The 22,925-nt window shown below is 40.1% G+C and overlaps 1 protein-coding gene across 3 annotated transcripts in view; it reads right to left on the bottom strand.

The window, feature by feature from the left end:
• The window catches only part of GAK (cyclin G associated kinase), a 799,358-nt gene that overhangs the window by 531,103 nt on the left and 245,330 nt on the right, over positions 1-22,925 (bottom strand). For all 3 annotated transcript variants that reach the window (XM_053702755.1, XM_053702754.1, XM_053702753.1), the window contains exon 10: positions 15,764-15,851. In XM_053702755.1, coding sequence (XP_053558730.1) covers positions 15,764-15,851 — 88 coding nt within the window. The remainder of the gene's footprint in view (positions 1-15,763; positions 15,852-22,925) is intronic.

Below are 22,925 nucleotides of genomic sequence, written 5' to 3' on the forward strand. Positions count from 1 at the left end.
TTCTAGTCCCTAGAAAATAACTCTACTGTGCATACATTTATCAGCCTGATACCAGTCACTACTACTGCATTTAAGGCTGTACTTACATCATACGGGTAACAGCAGTGTTTTCTTAGTCAATTCCATTCCCAGAAAATATTGTACTGCACATACCTCATTTGCGGGGGACCCCGCATGCTATTCCCATTTTCTGAAGTTACCCCACTCCTCAGAATGTCGAGAACAGCCAGTGGATCTTAGTTACGCCTGCTAAGATCATAGAAAACGCAGGCAGTTTCTTCTTCCAAATACTGCCTGAGATAGAAAAACAGCACACTCCGGTGCCATTTAAAATAACAAACTTTTGATTGAAGAATAATTAAGTAAAAACTCCAACTCCTCTCGCGACCTCCTTCTTTGTTGAGGGTTGCAAGAGAATGACTGGATATGACATGTGAGGGGAGGAGCTATATAGCAGCTCTGCTTGGGTGATCCTCTTGCAACTTCCTGTTGGGAAGGAGAATATATCCCATAAGTAATGGATGACCCGTGGACTGAACACACTTAACAAGAGAAACAAATAATGCTATCACTGACCAAAAGGCAGAATAGTTTGAATAAAACTCCAAAACCCAGTTCCTAAAAATGGAACTGGAAGAAATACCCCAGAAGATTCCAGGTCTGAGCAGCGCTTGAACCCCATGGGTGCCCAGCTATGCTTCAACAGTACCCAAAATATATAGGACCGAAACACACTTAAAGAAAGTGTTAGCCTTACTGGAATAAAATCAAAGAAATTTGGACCGAATAGAACCAAATAAATTTCAAAAAAGTCTTAACCTGCCCCTTGCCAGCCAAGCTGGAATACGGCACGTACATCGCAATATTAGGGAGCTGATTTCGAACTGAAAAATTTCCAATTATAAACATGTTACTTGGGAAAGAATTCAGGAATTCGTTACTTAATAAGAACAACCAAACTAGTATAAGCTTAAAGTTTTAGTCTTAGAACTCAACCTTGAAGCCCAGAGTAACAGTTGAGAATTGAATCCAATTATAAAACAAATAATTGATTATCTTAGAACAAAAGAAATATTGATTTTTTAAAAATCCCAAAATTCTTCTAGCTAAAATAGCTAAAGACATAGATTAACCCTCATTTGCGAAAATATTCAATAAAATGAAGACACAAATGAAATTATTAGCATGATAGTCCAGTTTAAAGGACCAGTCAATACAGTGGACTTGCATAATCAATAAATGCAAAACAACAAGACAAATGCAACAGCACCTAGTCTAGTAAATGTTGTCCCTTAACAATGCTAAAATAAATCATAATCTGATACTTGATCTTAAAGTAAACAGAAAAAATGAAGCAATTGCAATATCCAAATAAATCACAGGACCAAGAAAAGTACCTGAAACTAAATAATTTTCCATAAATAAGATACAACCATCTAAAGGAAAATAAATACTATTTTGCTATAGAAACAATAGCATAATTAGTAGGAGTAGAGATAGCCCCAATAAATTGGAGAACCCTCCAAATTGAATTTAACTGCTGGCAAAGAATATAGTTTAAAACCTTTGAAGAAGGAATAAAAGAAAATTCTCAGCCTATTCCATTCCCTAGTATGGGGAATTGGAAAGAAAACCTCTGAAAACACAGAAGAATAAATAGGCAGAAATAGTGTCAGCTAGTCTTAAAGAACTAGTTACCTTAATATCCAAAATAATCAACACCTTTTAAACAAAGACCAAATGTACTTTAATAATAAAAAAATAATAAAAAAGTAGATTTGTTAGTGTCAATATCTAATGAAGAAAATTCTGAAAGAGAAAAAACATCATCAGAGAAGGATAAATCAGTATGTTGTTGGTCATTTGAAACTTCAATAATTAAAAAAGAAGTGAAAAAGACCTAAAAATTTTTATTAGAAGGCACGAAGTCAGACAAAGCCTTTAAAATAGAATCAGAAAAATATTTCTTATAAATCTTCTAAATATTTCTTGTACATAAGATGTAAGAATGGCAATATATAAAGCATAAATACTAATGGATTCTGCATGTAAAAGTATATCATAATAACTTATTACAAACCAAAGCTAAAGATAAACATTTATAACATTTAAAATAAATGAACTTAGCTTTGGTAGAACTGAAACTCAGTTAAGCGTTTTTCCAGAAGTGGCTTCTGATTCAGGGTCAATCTGAGACATCTTGCAATATGTAATAGAAAAAACAACATATAAAGCAAAATTGATCAAATTCCTTAAATGACAGTTTCAGGAATGGGAAAAAATGCCAATGAACAAGCTTCTAGCAACCAGAAGCAATAAACAATGAGACTTAAATATTGTGGAGACAACAATGACGCTCAAATTTTTTAGCGCCAAAAAAACCGCCCACATTATTTGGCGCCTAAATGCTTTTGGCGTCAACAATGACGCCACATCAGGTAACGCCGACATTTTTTGGCGCAAAAACGTCAAAAAAAATGACGCAACTTCCGGCGACACGTATGACGCCGGAAATGACAAGAAAATTTTTGCGCCAAGAAAGTCCGCGCCAAGAATGACGCAATAAAATGAAGCATTTTCAGCCCCTGTGAGCCTAACAGCCCACAGGAAAAAAGTCAAATTTTAAGGTAAGAAAAAATTGATTTATTCATATGCATTATCCCAAATATGAAACCGACTGTCTGAAATAAGGAACGTTGAACATCCTGAATCAAGGCAAATAAATGTTTAAACACATATATTTAGAACTTTATATAAAAGTGCCCAACCATAGCTTAGAGTGTCACAAAATAAGACTTACTTACCCCCGGACACTCCTCTACATGTAGTAGAAAGCCAAACCAGTACTGAAACGAGAATCAGTAGAGGAAATGGTATATTTAGAGTATATCGTCGATCTGAATAGGGAGGTAGGAGAAGAAATCTCTACGACAGATAAAAGAGAACCTATGAAATAGATCCCGTAGAAGGAGACCATGGTATTCAAATAGGCAATACTCTCTTCACATCCCTCTGACATTCACTGCACTCTGAGAGGAAAACCGGGCTCCAGCCTGCTGCGAAGCGCATATCAACGAAGAATCTAGCACAAACTTACTTCACCACCTCCACGGGAGGCAAAGTTTGTAAAACTGAATTGTGGGTGTGGTGAGGGGTGTATTTATAGGCATTTTGAGGTTTGGGAAACTTTGCCCCTCCTGGTAGGAATGTATATCCCATACGTCACTAGCTCATGGACTCTTGCTAATTACATGAAAGAAAGGAAGGCACTACATCTCCTGATTGATATTGCGAAGAGACAACCTTAAGCAAAAAACCCAACTTGGTAGGCAAAACTGCCTTAACCGCATAAAAAATAAGATGAGGATCACACTAACGCAGATAACTCAAACTCTGCGAGCAGAAGAAAAAGCCAACAGAAAAAATACTTTCCAGGATATAAGCTTAATGCCAATAGAATGCATAGGCTCAAATGGAGCCTGCTGAAGAACATGTAGAACAAGACTCCAAGGAGGAGCAACAGGTTAAAACACAGGCCTAATTCTAGCAAGGGCCTGAACATCTGGTAGATCAACCAACCTCTCATTAAGCAAAACAGAAAGAACAGAAATCTGCCCCTTAAGGGAACTGGCTGACCAGCATTTCTCCAAACCCTCTTGGAGAAACAAGAATATGAGGAACCCTTATCACAGGGAAAATATCGCTCCTCACACCAAGAGATAAGCACGCCACACCTTGTGGTAAATACTTCTAGTAACCGACTTAGGGACCTGAATCAAAGTATCAATGACCCTGTCAGAAAAACCTCTAAGAACTAGGAGTGCAGTCAAACTCAGAGAATCTAGATTTTCATAAAGAAAAAGACCCTGATGGAGAAGGTCCACTCGCTGATGTAACCTCCAAGGAGGAGCAGATAACATCTGCACACGGTCTGTAAAACAAGTCCTGCGTGGCCAAGACGGAGCAATGAGAATCACTGATGCACACTCCTGTTTGATGTGTGCGATTACTCGAGGAAGGAGAGCAATCGGAGGAAACAGATAAATTAGAACGAAGTTCCAAGGAATCGCTAGAGCATCCACCAAGACAGCTTGAGGATCCCTCAATCTCGACCTGCATCTGGGTAGCTTAGCATTGAGACAAGAAGCCATTAGATCTATATCTCTGAACCCTCATCTGAGCATTATCTCAGAAAATACTTCCTGATGGAGAGACCACTCTCCAGGGTGAAAGGTTTGCCTGCTCACAGACAATTGTCCACCCCTGGAATATGAATGGCCGAGATATGGCAGCTGTAGGATTCCACCCATTGAAGGATGTGAGATACCTCTCATGGCCAGGGAACTCCTCACCCCACCCCCCCAATGAGTGATGTAAACTACTAAGGTAATGCTGTCCAACTGGAATCTGATAAAGAACGAAGTTGAGGCCATCACACCAGAGCATTGAAGATCGCCCTCAGTTATAGAATGTTGATGGGCAGGGCTGACTCCTCTGGCAACCAGAGCCCCTGAGCTTACAAGGGACCCCACACAGCTCCACCAACCTAGCAGACTGGCATCTGTGGTCAAAATCTCCCAAGACTGTCTCAGAATACACATGCCCTGATACAGATGGTCCTGTGAGAGCAACCAGGAGAGAAAGTCTCTTGTTGCTTGATCCAGATTGCTCCATTGAGACAGATCAGTTTGATCGCCATTCCACTGCCTGAGCATACATAGATGTAGAGGTCTCAGATGGAAGCAAGCAAAAGTAATAATATCCGTGGCTGCTACCATGAGGCCCACACCCTCCATACATTGAGCCACCGAGGGCCGGCCAGTGGTCTGTAACAAAACGACAGGAAGATAGGAACTTACCTAAGCATTGGTCTGTCAAGAAGATTTTCATTGAAGAGTCCATACAATGTTCCAAGGAAGCACACCCTGGTATTGGGAACAAGCAAGCTATTGTCCAGATCTCCCACCCATGGGAACAAAGGAGAGACAGAAAAATGTCAGTGTGAGAGCTTGCTAAAGGAGACAATGGAGCCTGAACCAAGATATTGTCTAGGTAAGGCGCCACAGCGATTCCTTGTGTTATGGCAACTGCTAAAAGAGCTCCCAACACCTTCATAAAGATCCTTGGGGCAGAAGCTAGTCCAAAGGGAAGAGTAATGAACTGATGAGAGTCCAGAAATGCAAAATGAAGTAATTGGAAGGTATGTGTCCTTCAAATCTATGGTGGTCATGAATTGATCCTCCTGGACTAAAGGAAGGATGAATATGACTGTCTCCATCTTGAAGGAGGGCTCTCTCAAAAATTTGTTGAGACACTTTAAATCTAGAATGAGGTGAAAAGTACAAAGAGATTGGAATAAAACTCCAGTCCCCTTAGTGAGGGAGGGACTAGGAAAATCGCCACCAGATCCTGTATGCAAGATAAGAAGGCTGCTCTCTTTTCTGGCTTGGAAGAGAGCCTTGATAGAATGAATCTGTCCCTTGGAAGGTGAGATTGAAAACGTGTCCTGTATCCCTGAGAAACCACCTCCAGAACCCAGGGGGGTCCTGGACATCCCGAAACCAAGTGCCTTGAAAAAGGGAGTCTGCCGCCTACATGATCCGATCCTTGATCAGGGGCCGCCCCTACATGCAGGCTTGTCAGAGAAAAGTTTCTTTGACTACTTGTTTCAAGATTGGCTTGGTTTCCAGCTACCCTTAGGTTGGTCCGCCTTGATAGAGGCCGAGAACCTCTGTCCCTTGTTAGGGCGAAAGGGATGAAAATTGCCCGATTGGCGACCTTTAGCTCTGGATTTCTTGTCCTGGGGAAGGAACACACGTATCCCCCCCAGTCACCACGGAAATTATTGAGTCCAGTCCTGGACCAAAAAAGTTCTTCCCCTTAAGTGCCAAGGAGAGGAGTCTAAACTTAGATATCATGTCCGCAGTCCACAATTTCAACCAGAGGGCTCTCCTGGAGAGAACTGCGAACTCAGAATACTTAGCATTAAAGCGAATGATCTGCATAATAGCATCACAAATTAAGGAATTGGTCACCTTAAGGGCCTTAATCGATCCTGATTGTCCTCCAACAAAGTATCTAATAACACCATTACAGATATGGAGTCATACAAGAAGGTTGCGGCCCCAGCATCCGTCGCCGGATAAGTAACTCTTAAAGTTACCCTCCATCTTTCCACAATAGGGTCTCTAAAGAAATAGTTGTCCTCTTAGCGCTGTCCACCTAGGGAATAGAACTCCACAAGTCTAGATGGGAGTCTGGGACCAGGAACAACTTCTTGAAATTCGGGGAAGGAGAAAAGGGAATCCCCGGCTTTTCCCACTCCTTGAAAATAATGTCCGCCAGTCGAGCAAGAACCAGAAAAACCTCTAGGGCTTTATCTCTGTTTTGATAAACCATGTCCAACTTGAGGTATCTTTTGTTCCTCAGATCGTCTAGTCTCAGGAACATCCAGAGTAGACAATACCTCCTTAAGCAAAAAACAAAGATGTTCAAGTTTAAAACAAAAATTAAACTTCATCAGGCTTTGCGACCCTTACAGAGGAAGAGTCAGAAGAAGAAAGTTCCCCTTCCGAAGCCACAGAAGAATTATCGTCACTAGATAAATGAGAAAGGTTAAACAAGACGGTCTCTCTAAGGCTTCATTACTTCTCGCATCAGAGGAAAATGGGATTAGCTTTTCTCTTTCGTTTACCTGACACTGGGGATGTAGGGGAAGTGGGAGGGATAGTTATTGCTTTGGCGGGGGTGTCTTTGCCTACTCATGGTAGCCAGGTGTTGTATTCCCAACAGTAATGCATGAATTTGTGGACTCTCACTGCCATTTGTAAGAACTCTGAATTGACTTTTTAACGCTCGTTTGAAGGCAGGTGAGCAATAAAAAAAACCTTCTAAAAAGCGTAGCAAAATGAAGTCGGAAGTACTTTGTTAACATTATTCTGTAATAAACATAGAACAGGTGTATTAATACCCAAAGAAACAGATTGGTCAGTCTACTTTATTAAACTAACCCTTGAAGGCATAATCAAGTACCTTGCTCCCAAAAGAATACACACTATAGCACTTAGGACTTGTGCATATTAATTACAGTATATACTTAGCATGGATACAAGATATTGACAAATGCTAGTGAATCAAAAATTAAAATATAACTTTTAATAATATATGTTAAAATAGGATTAGAAATTAAAAACACTCTTAAGCTGCAAATGGTAGTGGATACATATAGGTTAAATATTATTTGGTTCAGCTCCACCTTTTTCCAAAAAGTATTAAACTTTTTAATTATGCTAAGAATAGTAACTTGTCTTCGCACTTACAGTAAAAAAGTATCAATGTAGTGCCTTGCTTAGGGTGAAAGGTAAATACAATATAATTCAATTTGTCTCTATCACCCTAGCTACTAGATATAATTCAATGTCGCTTGTATGTCTTAGAGTCCTAGTTGTCTAGTAGATTAGCTGGCAGATCCTAGATGTCAAGTTTTTTGACCATGTAGCTACAAGTGCTACATGTCCCACATTTATGTGACCCTTTAGAGATTGCTCCTCTAGTTCTCTGGCCTCCAAAGTGACTTGGGCTTATCAGATCTTTAAGATTTTTGGTTCTCCTATACCCAGTTTGCACTTTGTCTCCTAGTATCCGTGATAATATTGGATCTGACCTTAAGATATGCCAATTATATTGAAGTATCTTCAAAATTTGTGTGCTTTTGGGGTTATATGTAGAGATGAATCTTATTTCTTCCTGTTGAGGTTTGATTTTTTTCTTCAGCAATTCCTTTCTAACAGTGGATCTGGCATGATGTTCTGCCTTCTTTATAGATCGTTTACTATAGCCCCTCGCTCGGAGTCTTGCAGATAATTCCTTGGCTCTCACTTTATAATCAGTATCCAATGTACAATTCCGCCTCATTCTGAGAAATTCTCCCATAGGCAGTGCTCTGATTGTATTCGGTGCATGGGCACTGGAACTGTGAAGTAGGCTGTTTGTTGATGTTTCTTTCCGGTAGACATCTGTTATTATATTGCCGGTTTGTGTTTTTGTGTCCAAACAGACCAATTATTCGTCACGCTTTCCACACTTAGTATTAGGAACAGCGTAAACACTGATAATAAAGGATCAGCTACACCCCGCACACCAAATAAGCAGCACTTCTCTGCAGAGGTTAAGCCAATATAGTACTACTAAGAATTGAAACTGTATGAAACCTCTACCTACAGCACCTCACACAAGCAGTAGACATTGTGAGTTGCAAGAGATAGTAATATATGAGGCACAATAAAATTTGAAATATGCCCCAAATTTATAGAGAGCGTGATATTAGTGTGAATACTGAGTAGCGTGTCTGCCAGCTAATCTACTAGACAACTAGGACTCTAAGACATACTAGCGACATTGAATTATATCTAGTAGCTAGGGTGATAGAGACAAATTGAATTATATTGTATTTACCTTTCACCCTAAGCAAGGCACTACATTGATACTTTTTTACTGTAAGTGCGAAGACAAGTTACTATTCTTAGCATAATTAAAAAGTTTAATACTTTTTGGAAAAAGGTGGAGCTAAACCAAAGAATATTTAACCTATATGTATCCACTACCATTTGCAGCTTAAGAGTGTTTTTAATTTCTAATCCTATTTTAACATATATTATTAAAAGTTATATTTTAATTTTTGATTCACTAGCATTTGTCAATATCTTTTATCCATGCTAAGTATATACTGTAATTAATATGCACAAGTCCTGAGTGCTATAGTGTGTATTCTTTTGGGAGCAAGTCTCTTCTTGCCACCTGTTGTAAATAAAATGATTATTAATACACCAGCACCTATACCCGAAATAAACTAGTGACTATAACTAGCTTGATATTTATGGGTGATTTTTAGGCCTTGTCTAAAATAATGAACTAGTAGTGCCATTGGTTTTGTTTTATATTTATAATCAAGTACCTGTAGCTGGATTCAATTTCTAAACCTGTCTGCTTGCTAGGTAGCTGAGCTAATCATTGGGTTACTACAGCTGACCTGGTAAAAAGCATGCCAAAAACATAATTTATGTAAGAACTTACCTGATAAATTCATTTCTTTCATATTAGCAAGAGTCCATGAGCTAGTGACGTATGGGATATACATTCCTACCAGGAGGGGCAAAGTTTCCCAAACCTTAAAATGCCTATAAATACACCCCTCACCACACCCACAATTCAGTTTAACGAATAGCCAAGAAGTGGGGTGATAAGAAAAAAGTGCGAAAGCATATAAAATAAGGAATTGGAATAATTGTGCTTTATACAAAAAAATCAAAACCACCACAAAAAAGGGCGGGCCTCATGGACTCTTGCTAATATGAAAGAAATGAATTTATCAGGTAAGTTCTTACATAAATTATGTTTTCTTTCATGTAATTAGCAAGAGTCCATGAGCAAGTGACGTATGGGATAATGATTACCCAAGATGTGGATCTTTCCACGCAAGAGTCACTAGAGAGGGAGGGATAAAATAAAGACAGCCAATTCCTGCTGAAAATAATCCACACCCAGAATAAAATGTTAATGAAAAAACATAAGCAGAAGATTCAAACTGAAACCACTGCCTGAAAAACGTTTCTACCAAAAACTGCTTCAGAAGAAGAAAACACATCAAAATGGTAGAATTTAGTAAAAGTATGCAAAGAGGACTAAGTTGCTGCTTTGCAAATCTGATCAACCGAAGCTTCATTCCTAAACGCCCAGGAAGTAGAAACTGACCTAGTAGAATGAGCTGTAATCCTTTGAGGCGGAGTGTTACCCGACTCAACAGAGGCATGATGAAATAAAGATTTCAACCAAGATGCCAAAGAAATGGCAGAAGCTTTCTGGCCTTTTCTAGAACCGGAAAAGATGACAAATAGACTAGAAGTCTTTCGGAAAGACTTAGTAGCTTCAACATAATATTACAAAGCTCTAACAGCATCCAAAGAAAGCAATGATTTCTCCTTAGAATTCATAGGATTAGGACATAATGAAGGAACCACAATTTCTCTACTAATGTTGTTAGAATTCACAACCTTAGGTAAAAATTTCAAAAGAAGTTCGCAGCACCGCCTTATCCTGATGCAAAATCAGAAAAGGTGACTCACAAAAAAGAGTAGATAATTCAGAGACTCTTCTGGCAGAAGAGATGGCCAAAGAAACAAAACTTTCCAAGAAAGTAATATAACGACCAAAGAATGCATGGGTTCAAAAGGAGGAGCTTGAAGAGCCCCCAGAACCAAATTCAAACTCCAAGGAGGAGAAATTGACTTAATGACAGGTTTTATACGAACCAAAGCTTGTACAAAACAATGAATATCAGGAAGATTAGCAATCCTTCTGTGAAAAAGAACAGAAAGAGCAGAGATTTGTCTTTCAAGGAACTTGTGGACAAACCTTTATCTAAACCATCCTGAAGAAACTGTAAAATTCTCGGTATTCAAAAAGAATGCCAAGAAAAAAGATGAGAAAGACACTAAGAAATATAAGTCTTCCAGACTCTATAATATATCTCTCTAGATACAGATTTACGAGCCTGTCACATAGTATCAATCACAGAGTCAGAGAAACCTCTTTGACCAAGAATCAAGCGTTCAAACTCCATACCTTAAAATTAAGGTAATGAGATCCTGATGGAAAAAAGAACCTTGAGACAGAAAGACTGGTCTTAACGGAAGAGTCCACAGCTGGCAAGAGGCCATCCGGACAAGATCCGCATACCAAAACCTGTGAGACCATGCTGGAGCTACCAGCAGGACAAACGAGCATTCCTTTAGAACATTGGAAAATACCCTTGGAAGAAGAACTAGAGGCGGAAAGATATAGGCAGGATGACACTTGTAAGGAAGAAATAATGCATCCACTGCCTCCGCCCGAGGATCCCGGGATCCGGACAGATACCAGGGAAGTTTCTTGTTTAGATGAGAAGCCATCAGATCTATTTCTGGGAGTTCCCACATTTGAACAATCTGAGGAAATACCTCTGGGTGAAGAGACCATTCGCCCAGGTGCAACGTTTGGCGACTGAGATAATCCGCTTTCCAATTGTCCATACCTGGGATATGAACCGCAGAGATTAGACAGGAGCTGGATTCCGCCCAAACCAAAATTCGAGATACTTCTTTCATAGCCAGAGGACTGTGAGTCCCTCCTTGATGATTGATGTATGCCACAGTTGTGACATTGTCTATCTGAAAACAAATGAACAACTCTCTCTTCAGAAGAGACCAAGACTGAAGAGCTCTGAAAATTGCACGGAGTTCCAAAATATTGATCGGAAATCTCACCTCCTGAGATTCCCAAACCCCTTGTGCTGTCAGATACCCCCACACAGCTCCCCAACCTGTAAGACTTGCATCTGTTGAGATCATAGTCCAGGTCGGAAGAACAAAGAAGCCCCCTGAACTAAACGATGGTGATCTGTCCACCATGTCAGAGAGTGTCGTATAATCGGTTTAAAGATATCAATTGAGATATCTTTGAGTAATCCCTGCAACATTGGTTCAGCATACAGAGCTGAAGAGGTCGCATGTGAAAACGAGCAAAGGAGATCGCATCTGATGCGGCAGTAATAAGACCTAAAATTTCCATGCATAAGGCTACCAAAGGGAATGATTGTGACTGAAGGTTTTGACAAGCTGATATCAATGTTAAACTTCTCTTGTCTGACAAGGACAGAGTCATAGACACTGAATCTATCTAGAAACCTAAAAAGGTTACCCTTGTCTGAGGAATCAATGAACTGAATGGTAAATTGATCCTCCAACCATGAACTTGAAGAAACAACACAAGTCGATTCGTATGAGATTCTTCGAAAATGAGAAGACTGAGCAAGTACCAAGATATCGTCCAAATAAGGAAATACCAAAACCCTGTTCTCTGATTACAGAAAGAAGGGCACCGAGAACCTTTGAAAAAAATTCTTGGAACTGAGGCTAGGCCAAATGGTAGAGCCACAAAACTGGTAATGCTTGTCTAAAAAGAGAATCTCAGACACTAAAAGTGATCTGGATGAATCGGAATATGCAGATACACATCCTGTAAATCTATTGTAGACATATAATGCCCTTGCTAAACAAAAGGCAGGATAGTCCTACAGTAACCATCCTGAATGTTGGTATCCTTACATAACGATTCAATATTGATAGATCCGGAACTGGTCTGAAGGAATTGACCTTCTTTGGTACAATGAAGAGATAAAATAAAACCCCAGCCCCTGTTCCAGAACTGGAACTGGCATAATTACTCCAGCCAACTCTAGATCTGAAACACATTTCAGAAATGCTGAGCCTTTGCTGTGTTAACTGGGACACGGGAAAGAAAAAAATCTCTTAGCAGGAGGCCTTAACTTGAAGCCAATTCTGTACCTTTCTGAAACAATGTTCTGAAACCAGAGATTGAGAACGGAATTGATCCAAATTTCTTTGAAGAAAACGTAATCTGCCCCATACCAGCTGAGCTGGAATAAGGGCCGCACCTACATGGGTACTTAGGAGCTGGCTATAGGTTTCTATAAGGCTTGGATATATTCCAAACTGGAAATAGTTTCCAAACTGATACCGCTCCTAACAGTTGAGATAATAATTTATTACCCTGGAAAGAAAGGGAAAGCAAAGTTGACTTAGAAGACATATCAGCATTCCAAGTTTAATCCATAAAGCTTTTCTAGCTAAAATAGCTAGAGACATATACCTGACATCAACTCTAATGACATCAAAAGATGGTATCACCAATAAAATTATTAGCATGTTATAGAATAATAATAATGCTATAAAATTATGATCTGTGACTTGTTGCGCTAAAGCTTCTTAACCAAAAAGTTGAAGCTGCAGCAACATCCACTAAAAATATAGCAGGTCTAAGAAGATTACCTGAACATAAGTAAGCTTTTCTTAGAAAAGGATTCAATTTTCCTATCTAAAGGATCCTTAAATGAAGTACTATCTGCCGTAGGAATAGTAGTACATTTAGCAGGAGTAGAGACAACCCCATAACCTTAGGGATTTTGTCCCAAAAAACTCTAATCTGTCAGATGGCACAGGATATAATTGCTTAAACGTTTAGAAGGAGTAAAAGAATTACCCAAATTATTCCATTCCCTGGAAATTACTTCAGAAATAGCATCAGGGAGATTAAACACTTCTGGAATAACTACAGGAGATTTAAAAACCTTATTTAAACGTTTAGATTTAGTATCAAGAGGACCAGAATCCTATATTTCTAATGCAATTAATACTTCTTAAAATAAAGAACGAATAAATTCCATCTTGAACAAATACAAAGATTTATCAGCATCAACCTCTGAGACAGAAACCTCTGAACCAGAAGAACCATTATCAGTATCAGAATGATGATGTTCATTTAAAAATTCATCTGAAAAAAGAGAAGTTTTAAAAGACTTTTATGTAAACTAGAAGGAGAAATAACAGACATAGCCTTCTTAATGGATTTAAAAAATAAAATCTCTTATGTTATCAGGAACACTCTGAAAATTAGATGTTGACGGAACAGCAACAGGTAATGTAACAGTACTAAACGAAATTTTATCTGCATTAATAAGTTTGTCATGACATGCAATACAAGCAACAGCTGGAGAAACAGATACCAAAAATTTATAGCAGATACACTTAGCTTGGTAGCTCCAGCACCAGGCAGTAATTTTCCTGAAGTATCTTCTGACTCAGTTGCAACGTGGAACATCTTGCAATATGTAAAAGAAAAAACAACATATAAAGCAAAATTGATCAAATTCCTTAAATGACAGTTTCAGGAATGGGAAAAAAATGCCAGTGAACAAGCTTCTAGCAACCAGAAGCAATAAATAATGAGACTTAAATAATGTGGAGACAAAAGCGACGCCCATATTTTTTTTTAGCGCCAAATAAGGCCCACATTATTTGGCGCCTAAATGCTTTTGGCGCCAAAAATGACGCCACATCCGGAACGCCGACATTTTTGGCGCAAAAGAACGTCAAAAAAATGACGCAACTTCCGGCGACACGTATGACGCCGGAAACAGAAAAGATTTTTTGCGCCAAAAAAGTCAGCGCCAAGAATGACGCAATAAAATGAAGCATTTTCAGCCCCCGCGAGCCTAACAGCCCACAGGGAAAAAGTCAAATTTTTTAAGGTAAGAAAAAATGATTGGTTCAAATGCATTATCCCAAATATGAAACTGACTGTCTGAAAATAAGGAATGTTGAACATCCTGAGTCAAGGCAAATAAATGTTTGAATACATATATTTAGAACTTTATAAAAAAAGTGCCCAACCATAGCTTAGAGTGTCACAGAAAATAAGACTTACTTACCCCAGGACACTCATCTACATGTTTGTAGAAAGCCAAACCAGTACTGAAACAAAAATCAGCAGAGGTAATGGTATATATATATATATATATAAGAGTATATCGTCGATCTGAAAAGGGAGGTAAGAGATGAATCTCCACGACCGATAACAGAGAACCTATGAAATAGACCCCGTAGAAGGAGATCATTGAATTCAAATAGGCAATACTCTCCTCACATCCCTCTGACATTCACTGCACGCTGAGAGGAAAACCGGGCCCCAACTTGCTGCGGAGCGCATATCAACGTAGAATCTAGCACAAACTTACTTCACCACCTCCATAGGAGGCAAAGTTTGTAAAAACTGAATTGTGGGTGTGGTGAGGGGTGTATTTATAGGCATTTTAAGGTTTGGGAAACTTTGCCCCTCCTGGTAGGAATGTATATCCCATACGTCACTAGCTCATGGACTCTTGCTAATTACATGAAAGAAATATATCTGTGTACAAAGCAAGGATAATAGTGATATTCTGTATCAGGGCCATATATGCATAATATATAGATAAACCTTTAACAATTAAAAATGCCCACAATATGGCTATATGAGTATATATACATATAAATATTGAGAACGTACTTATCCATAGACACTCGTCCACTAACAAGCAAGTAGCAGACAGCCAAACCAGTACTAAAACATATCAGCAGAGGTAAAATTTACAGACGGGCCTATGAAATATTTCCTTGAGGCGAATCAATTTTATCACAAATCACATCCCAAATATATCCCTCTGTCAAGCACTGTACTCTGAGGGAAACCGGGCTTCAATATAGACTGAAAAGTTCCTTTTACTGAAGAAATCATGTACATCTTCATGCTTCAACCACCTCCCAACAGAGGCAAAGTAAAAACTTAAGTATGTGGGAGAGGTTTTATAGGGATCTTGGGGTTTGGGAAAATTTGCCTCCTTCTTGTGGTAGTAATGTATATCGCCCATATGTAACGGATCGTGGACTCTCGCCACCTATATGAAAGAAATCTATGTAACCATGATGTTTTGAAAGTGTACTAGTCTCCTTTCCTTATTTGTGCAATTGTGTTGTGTGTCTGATTTCTTCAGAAGAGATTCCAGAATAGATATGAAAATTAAACTCAAGTCTTTATACAATTATATTTCTATTAAGGTTAAAGTGGTCTAAAATGTTTTAATAAATGGTTAACATTAAGAAAGTAATCAATTATCCTAACAGTTCACATCAACTTTTATAAAATGAATTGTGTTAACATTTTCAAATAAGGCAGGTGGAATATCTATTTTGAGTACAGATTTTGCATTTATTTTTGCAAAATTATTTCAATGTACAAAGTATGATCAGAATGCAAACAATACTAATGAGTGTTTTAGTAGTGAACTTCTTGGTAGATACAGTAGATACAGTAAAAAGGTACATGTCTTACATACCATGATGTCCAGAAAGCTTGGAACCTTGTGGTATTAAAGATGGCCTTGAATTCACAGTATTCCCAAAACCACCATTTTGCTCCAGCAACTAGAATAGAAAATTAAGAAGTTTTAGTGTTGCAGTAGTAGTATGTGAATCATTTCACTGCTAAGTTTTTCAGGATCAAGCAGTCCTGTACCTCTGTTCTCCCTCTCATGGGGATCTAGTAAAATAAGTTCCTGTTTGATTATAGAAGCCCAGTATTTGATAATGATGCTAAAGGTCAAAATGTTATACCCCTTGTATAGGAGTAAAGGACTATCATATTAAAAAACAAATGTGCTTGCATTAAACTCATTATAGTTATTTTAAGGTAGTACGCACTTTTGTCAATATTATATTACATAAGTAATTAATCATAGTTTAGTTGACATTCACAAAATGCACAGAAGAAAGGACGAAATGTAACTACTAGTGATGTCAATGCAAACATTTACATGTAAGATCATGTTTTATCTAACATTTTGGCAGTTGGTTAACACTGATGGATAAATGTGCAAAGCACTAATACTCAAATATTCCTAACAACAACAAAAAAAGTATTTCTGCCTTTTCTGATGTGACGACTACCACACTGAGAAGCCTCAAACTATAACGCCCAAGCTTGCATCTTAATTGTTTTGTTAGGGAAGGCGCCACAGCAATGACTAAACTCAACTGTTTTCAACAGTAGAATTTTTATGTAGATCTCAACCAAGAATCCATGTCACATTAGGAGTTCCAATCCAACATAAAAAGCAAAACAAATGTTTTAGACATTTTTGTATATCATACTCTCTTCGGAGAGTAAATGGTAAACGGAATACAACTGGAACTGGCTGCAGAACTCTTCAACTAGAAGAGTAGGGTATGCACACAGTATTAGACTACCAATTGGCCCCAAAAAACTATTTATGCTTACCTGATACATTTCTTTTATGGTGGTGAGAGTCCACAAAACATTACTCCTGGGAATTACTCTTCTTTACCACTAAGAGGAGGCCAAGATTCCCAAACCCCAAGAGCCCTAGAACCCCCCCCCCCCACCCTCCACCACCACCACCTAACAAATATATCAGTCTAACATATAACAGGAATAAGAGCCCTAAAGGGAGCAGGAAAAAACAATAACCCCCAAAAAACAAAGGGTTATGTCTTGTGTTTTCTTTCATACAGGTGAGGAAAGTCCACGAACCATACCAAAGCTGTGCAGTCCATGAGTAACAACATAAACAGAGGGATTTAAAAAAAAAAATATTCACTGAGAAACTAAATCTATATATCTATCTAGATATATATACACATACATACATACACACACACATACACACACAGAATTTTGAAAAAGCTTGCAAAGACCTCCAAGTAGCTGCCTTGCAAATCTGATCAACTGAAGCCTCTAGAAAGATTCTAGAAAGCCAAAGAAGTGGGAACTAACTATTCAACCTAGTAGAATAAGCAAAATTTGCTCCAAGTAAGCTTTGTGAATCAAAAGTTTCAACCAAGAGGCCAAGGAAAAAGCAGAAGCTTTCTGGCTAGGACCAGAAAAAAAGAATGAACAGACTAGACTTTTGTCTAAAGTCCTAAGTAGCATCAATGCAATATTTCAATGTCCTAACAGCCAAAAAAGGCAAAGATCTTTCTGGAAGATTCTTAGGATTAGGAAACAAAGAAGAAACATCAATCTCTCTACTAAAGTTGCCTTTAAATTAAGTCAGAAAAACAGACTTATCCTAATGAGAAAAAAAAATCAGATGAGGATCACAAGAAAGAGCAGACAACCCAAATTTCTTGCAGAAGAAATAATCAAAAGAAATAACACTTTTCAAAAAATGAGTTTAATATCCATCGCATGTATAGGTTCATAAGGAGGAGCCAGCAAAACAATTAACACCAAGTTAAGATTCTAGGGAGGAGAAATAGGCTTGGTTACAGGTTTAATATGGACCAGAGTCTGAGCAAAACTATGAATATCAGGAAGATTAGCAATATTTCTGTGGAGCAAAATTGATAGAGCAGAAATCCTTGCCTTCAGAGAATATAGACCTTTATTCATACCATCCTGCAAAAACTGCAAAATCCTGGGAATTCTGAAAGAATGCCAGGAAAAAACAAAATTTTTCCTTAACAGATATATTCCTTTCTTTCCTGGCAGGGAGAGTCCACAACGTCATTCCTTACTGTTGGGAAATACAACACCTGGCCACCAGGAGGAGGTAAAGACACTCCAGCCAAAGGCTTATACATCCTTCCCACTTCCCCTATCCCCCCAGTCATTCGGCAGAGGGAATGAAAACAAGTAGGAGAAACATCAGGGTATAAAGGTGCCAGAAGAAAAAACATAATTTATGCTTACCTGATAAATTTATTTCTCTTGTAGTGTATCCAGTCCACGGATCATCCATTACTTGTGGGATATTCTCCTTCCCAACAGGAAGTTGCAAGAGGATCACCCACAGCAGATAGCTCCTCCCCTCACTGCCATATCCAGTCATTCGACCGAAACAAGACGAGAAAGGAGAAACCATAGGGTGCAGTGGTGACTGTAGTTTAATTAAAATTTAGACCTGCCTTAAAAGGACAGGGCGGACCGTGGACTGGATACACTACAAGAGAAAGAAATTTATCAGGTAAGCATAAATTATGTTTTCTCTTGTTAAGTGTATCCAGTCCACGGATCATCCATTACTTGTGGGATACCAATACCAAAGCTAAAGTACACGGATGATGGGAGGGACAAGGCAGGAACTTAAACGGAAGGAACCACTGCCTGTAGAACCTTTCTCCCAAAAACAGCCTCCGAAGAAGCAAAAGTGTCAAATTTGTAAAATTTTGAAAAGGTGTGAAGCGAAGACCAAGTCGCAGCCTTGCAAATCTGTTCAACAGAGGCCTCATTTTTAAAGGCCCAGGTGGAAGCCACAGCTCTAGTAGAATGAGCTGTAATCCTTTCAGGGGGCTGCTGTCCAGCAGTCTCATAGGCTAAGCGTATTATGCTCCGAAGCCAAAAGGAGAGAGAGGTTGCCGAAGCTTTTTGACCTCTCCTCTGTCCAGAGTAAACGACAAACAGGGCAGATGTTTGACGAAAATCTTTAGTAGCCTGTAAGTAAAACTTCAAGGCACAGACTACGTCCAGATCATGCAAAAGACGTTCCTTCTTTGAAGAAGGATTAGGACACAATGATGGAACAACAATCTCTTGATTGATATTCCTGTTAGAAACCACCTTAGGTAAAAACCCAGGTTTGGTACGCAGAACTACCTTGTCTGAATGAAAAATCAGATAAGGAGAATCACAATGTAAGGCAGATAACTCAGAGACTCTTCGAGCCGAGGAAATAGCCATCAAAAACAGAATTTTCCAAGATAAAAGTTTAATATCAATGGAATGAAGGGGTTCAAACGGAACTCCCTGAAGAACTTTAAGAACCAAGTTTAAGCTCCACGGGGGAGCAACAGTTTTAAACACAGGCTTAATCCTAACCAAAGCCTGACAAGATGCCTGGACGTCTGGAACTTCTGCCAGACGCTTGTGCAAAAGAATAGATAGAGCAGAGATATGTCCTTTTAAAGAACTAGCTGATAAGTCTTTGTCCAAACCCTCTTGGAGAAAGGACAATATCCAAGGAATCCTAACCTTACTCCATGAGTAACTCTTGGATTCACACCAATAAAGATATTTACGCCATATCTTATGGTAGATTTTCCTGGTGACAGGCTTCCGAGCCTGTATTAAGGTATCAATGACTGACTCGGAGAAGCCACGCCTTGATAGAATCAAGCGTTCAATCTACTTGCAGTCAGTCTCAGAGAAAGTAGATTTGGATGATTGAAAGGACCTTGTATTAGAAGGTCCTGCCTCAGAGGCAGAGTCCATGGTGGAAGAGATGACATGTCCACTAGGTCTGCATACCAGGTCCTGTGTGGCCACGCAGGCGCTATCAGAATCACCGATGCTCTCTCCTGTTTGATTTTGGCAATCAGTCGAGGGAGCAGAGGAAACGGTGTTAACACATAGGCCAGGTTGAAGAACCAAGGAGCTGCTAGAGCATCTATCAGCGTTGCTCCCGGGTCCCTGGACCTGGATCCGTAACAAGGAAGCTTGGCGTTCTGGCGCGACGCCATGAGATCCAGTTCTGGTTTGCCCCAACAATGGACCAGTTGAGCAAACACCTCCGGATGGAGTTCCCACTCCCCCGGATGAAAAGTCTGACGACTTAGAAAATCCGCCTCCCAGTTCTCTACGCCTGGGATGTGGATCGCTGACAGGTGGCAAGAGTGAGACTCTGCCCAGCGAATTATCTTTGAGACTTCTAACATCGCTAGGGAACCCCTGGTTCCCCCTTGATGGTTGATGTAAGCCACAGTCGTGATGTTGTCCGACTGAAATCTGATGAACCTCAGTGTTGCTAACTGAGGCCAAGCTAGAAGAGTATTGAATATTGCTCTTAACTCCAGAATATTTATTGGGAGGAGTTTCTCCTCCTGAGTCCACGATCCCTGAGCCTTCAGGGAGTTCCAGACTGCGCCCCAACCTAGAAGGCTGGCATCTGTTACAATGGTCCAATGTGGCCTGCGAAAGGTCATACCCTTGGACAGATGGACCCGAGAAAGCCACCAGAGAAGAGAATCTCTGGTCTCTTGATCCAGATTTAGTAGAGGGGACAAATCTGAGTAATCCCCATTCCACTGACTTAGCATGCATAATTGCAGCGGTCTGAGATGCAGGTGCGCAAATGGCACTATGTCCATTGCCGCTACCATTAAGCCGATTACTTCCATGCACTGAGCCACTGACGGGCGTGGAATGGAATGAAGGACACGGCAAGCATTTAGAAGTTTTGATAACCTGGACTCCGTCAGGTAAATTTTCATCTCTACAGAATCTATAAGAGTCCCTAGGAAAGAGACTCTTGTGAGTGGGGATAGAGAACTCTTTTCCACGTTCACTTTCCACCCATGCGACCTCAGAAATGCCAGAACTATCTCTGTATGAGACTTGGCAATTTGAAAGCTTGACGCCTGTATCAGGATGTCGTCTAGATACGGAGCCACCGCTATGCCTCACGGTCTTAGAACCGCCAGAAGTGAGCCCAGAACCTTTGTAAAAATTCTCGGGGCAGTGGCCAACCCGAAGGGAAGAGCTACAAATTGGTAATGCCTGTCTAGAAAGGCAAACCTTAGGAACCGATGATGATCTTTGAGAATCGGTATGTGAAGGTAGGCATCCTTTAAGTCCACTGTGGTCATGTACTGACCCTCTTGGATCATAGGTAGGATGGTCCGAATAGTTTCCATTTTGAATAACGGAACTCTGAGGAATTTGTTTAAGATCTTTAGATCCAAGATTGGTCTGAAGGTTCCCTCTTTCTTGGGAACCACAAACAGATTTGAATAAAATCCCTGTCCTTGTTCCGTCCGCGGAACTGGATGGATCACTCCCATTGCTAGGAGGTCTTGCACACAGCTTAGGAATGCCTCTTTCTTTATCTGGTTTGCTGATAACCTTGAAAGATGAAATCTCCCTTGTGGAGGAGAAGCTTTGAAGTCCAGAAGATATCCCTGAGATATGATCTCCAACGCCCAGGGATCCTGAACATCTCTTGCCCACGCCTGGGCGAAGAGAGAAAGTCTGCCCCCCACTAGATCCGTTTCCGGATAGCGGGCCGTTCCTTCATGCTGTCTTGGGGGCAGCAGCAGGCTTTCTGGCCTGCTTGCCCTTGTTCCAGGACTGGTTAGGTTTCCAGGCCTGTCTGGAATGAGCAACAGTTCCCTCTTGTTTTGAAGCGGAGGAAGTTGATGCTGCTCCTGCCTTGAAATTTCGAAAGGCACGAAAATTAGACTGTTTGGCCTTTGATTTGGCCCTGTCCTGAGGAAGGGTATGACCCTTGCCTCCAGTAATGTCAGCAATAATTTCCTTCAAGCCAGGCCCGAATAAGCTCTGCCCCTTGAAAGGAATGTTGAGTAATTTAGACTTTGAAGTCACGTCAGCTGACCAGGATTTAAGCCATAGCGCCCTACGCGCCTGGATGGCGAATCCGGAATTCTTAGCCGTTAGTTTAGTCAAATGAACAATGGCATCAGAAACAAATGAGTTAGCTAGCTTAAGCGTTCTAAGCTTGTCAATAATTTCATTCAATGGAGCTGTCTGGATGGCCTCAAACCAGAATGCCGCCGCAGCAGTGACAGGCGCAATGCATGCAAGGGGCTGTAAAATAAAACCTTGTTGAATAAACATTTTCTTAAGGTAACCCTCCAATTTTTTATCCATTGGATCTGAAAAAGCACAACTGTCCTCAACCGGGATAGTGGTACGCTTTGCTAAAGTAGAAACTGCTCCCTCCACCTTAGGGACCGTCTGCCATAAGTCCCGTGTAGTGGCGTCTATTGGAAACATTTTTCTAAATATAGGAGGTGGGGAAAAGGGCACACCGGGTCTATCCCACTCCTTGCTAATAATTTCTGTAAGCCTTTTAGGTATAGGAAAAACGTCAGTACACACCTGCACCGCATAGTATCTTTCCAGCCTACACAATTTCTCTGGAATTGCAACTGTGTTACAGTCATTCAGAGCAGCTAATACCTCCCCAAGCAATACACGGAGGTTCTCAAGCTTAAATTTAAAATTAGAAATCTCTGAATCAGGTTTCCCCGAGTCTGAGATGTCACCCACAGACTGAAGCTCTCCGTCCTCATGTTCTGCATACTGTGACGCAGTATCAGACATGGCTCTAACAGCATTTGCACGCTCTGTATCTCTAACCCCAGAGCTATCGCGCTTGCCTCTTAATTCAGGCAATCTAGATAATACCTCTGACAGGGTATTATTCCTGATTGCAGCCATGTCCTGCAAGGTAATCGCTATGGGCGTCCCTGATGTAATTGGCGCCATATTAGCGTGCGTCCCCTGAGCGGGAGGCGAAGGGTCTGACACGTGGGGAGAGTTAGTCGGCATAACTTCCCCCTCGACAGAACCCTCTGGTGATAATTATTTTATAGATAAAGACTGATCTTTACTGTTTAAGGTGAAATCAATACATTTAGTACACATTCTCCTATGGGGTTCCACCATGGCTTTCAAACATAATGAACAAGTAGGTTCCTCTGTGTCAGACATGTTTAAACAGACTAGCAAGCATGGAAAAC

The sequence above is a fragment of the Bombina bombina genome, chromosome 2 (genome assembly GCF_027579735.1).
Source record: "Bombina bombina isolate aBomBom1 chromosome 2, aBomBom1.pri, whole genome shotgun sequence".
In the NCBI taxonomy this organism is placed as follows: domain Eukaryota; kingdom Metazoa; phylum Chordata; class Amphibia; order Anura; family Bombinatoridae; genus Bombina; species Bombina bombina.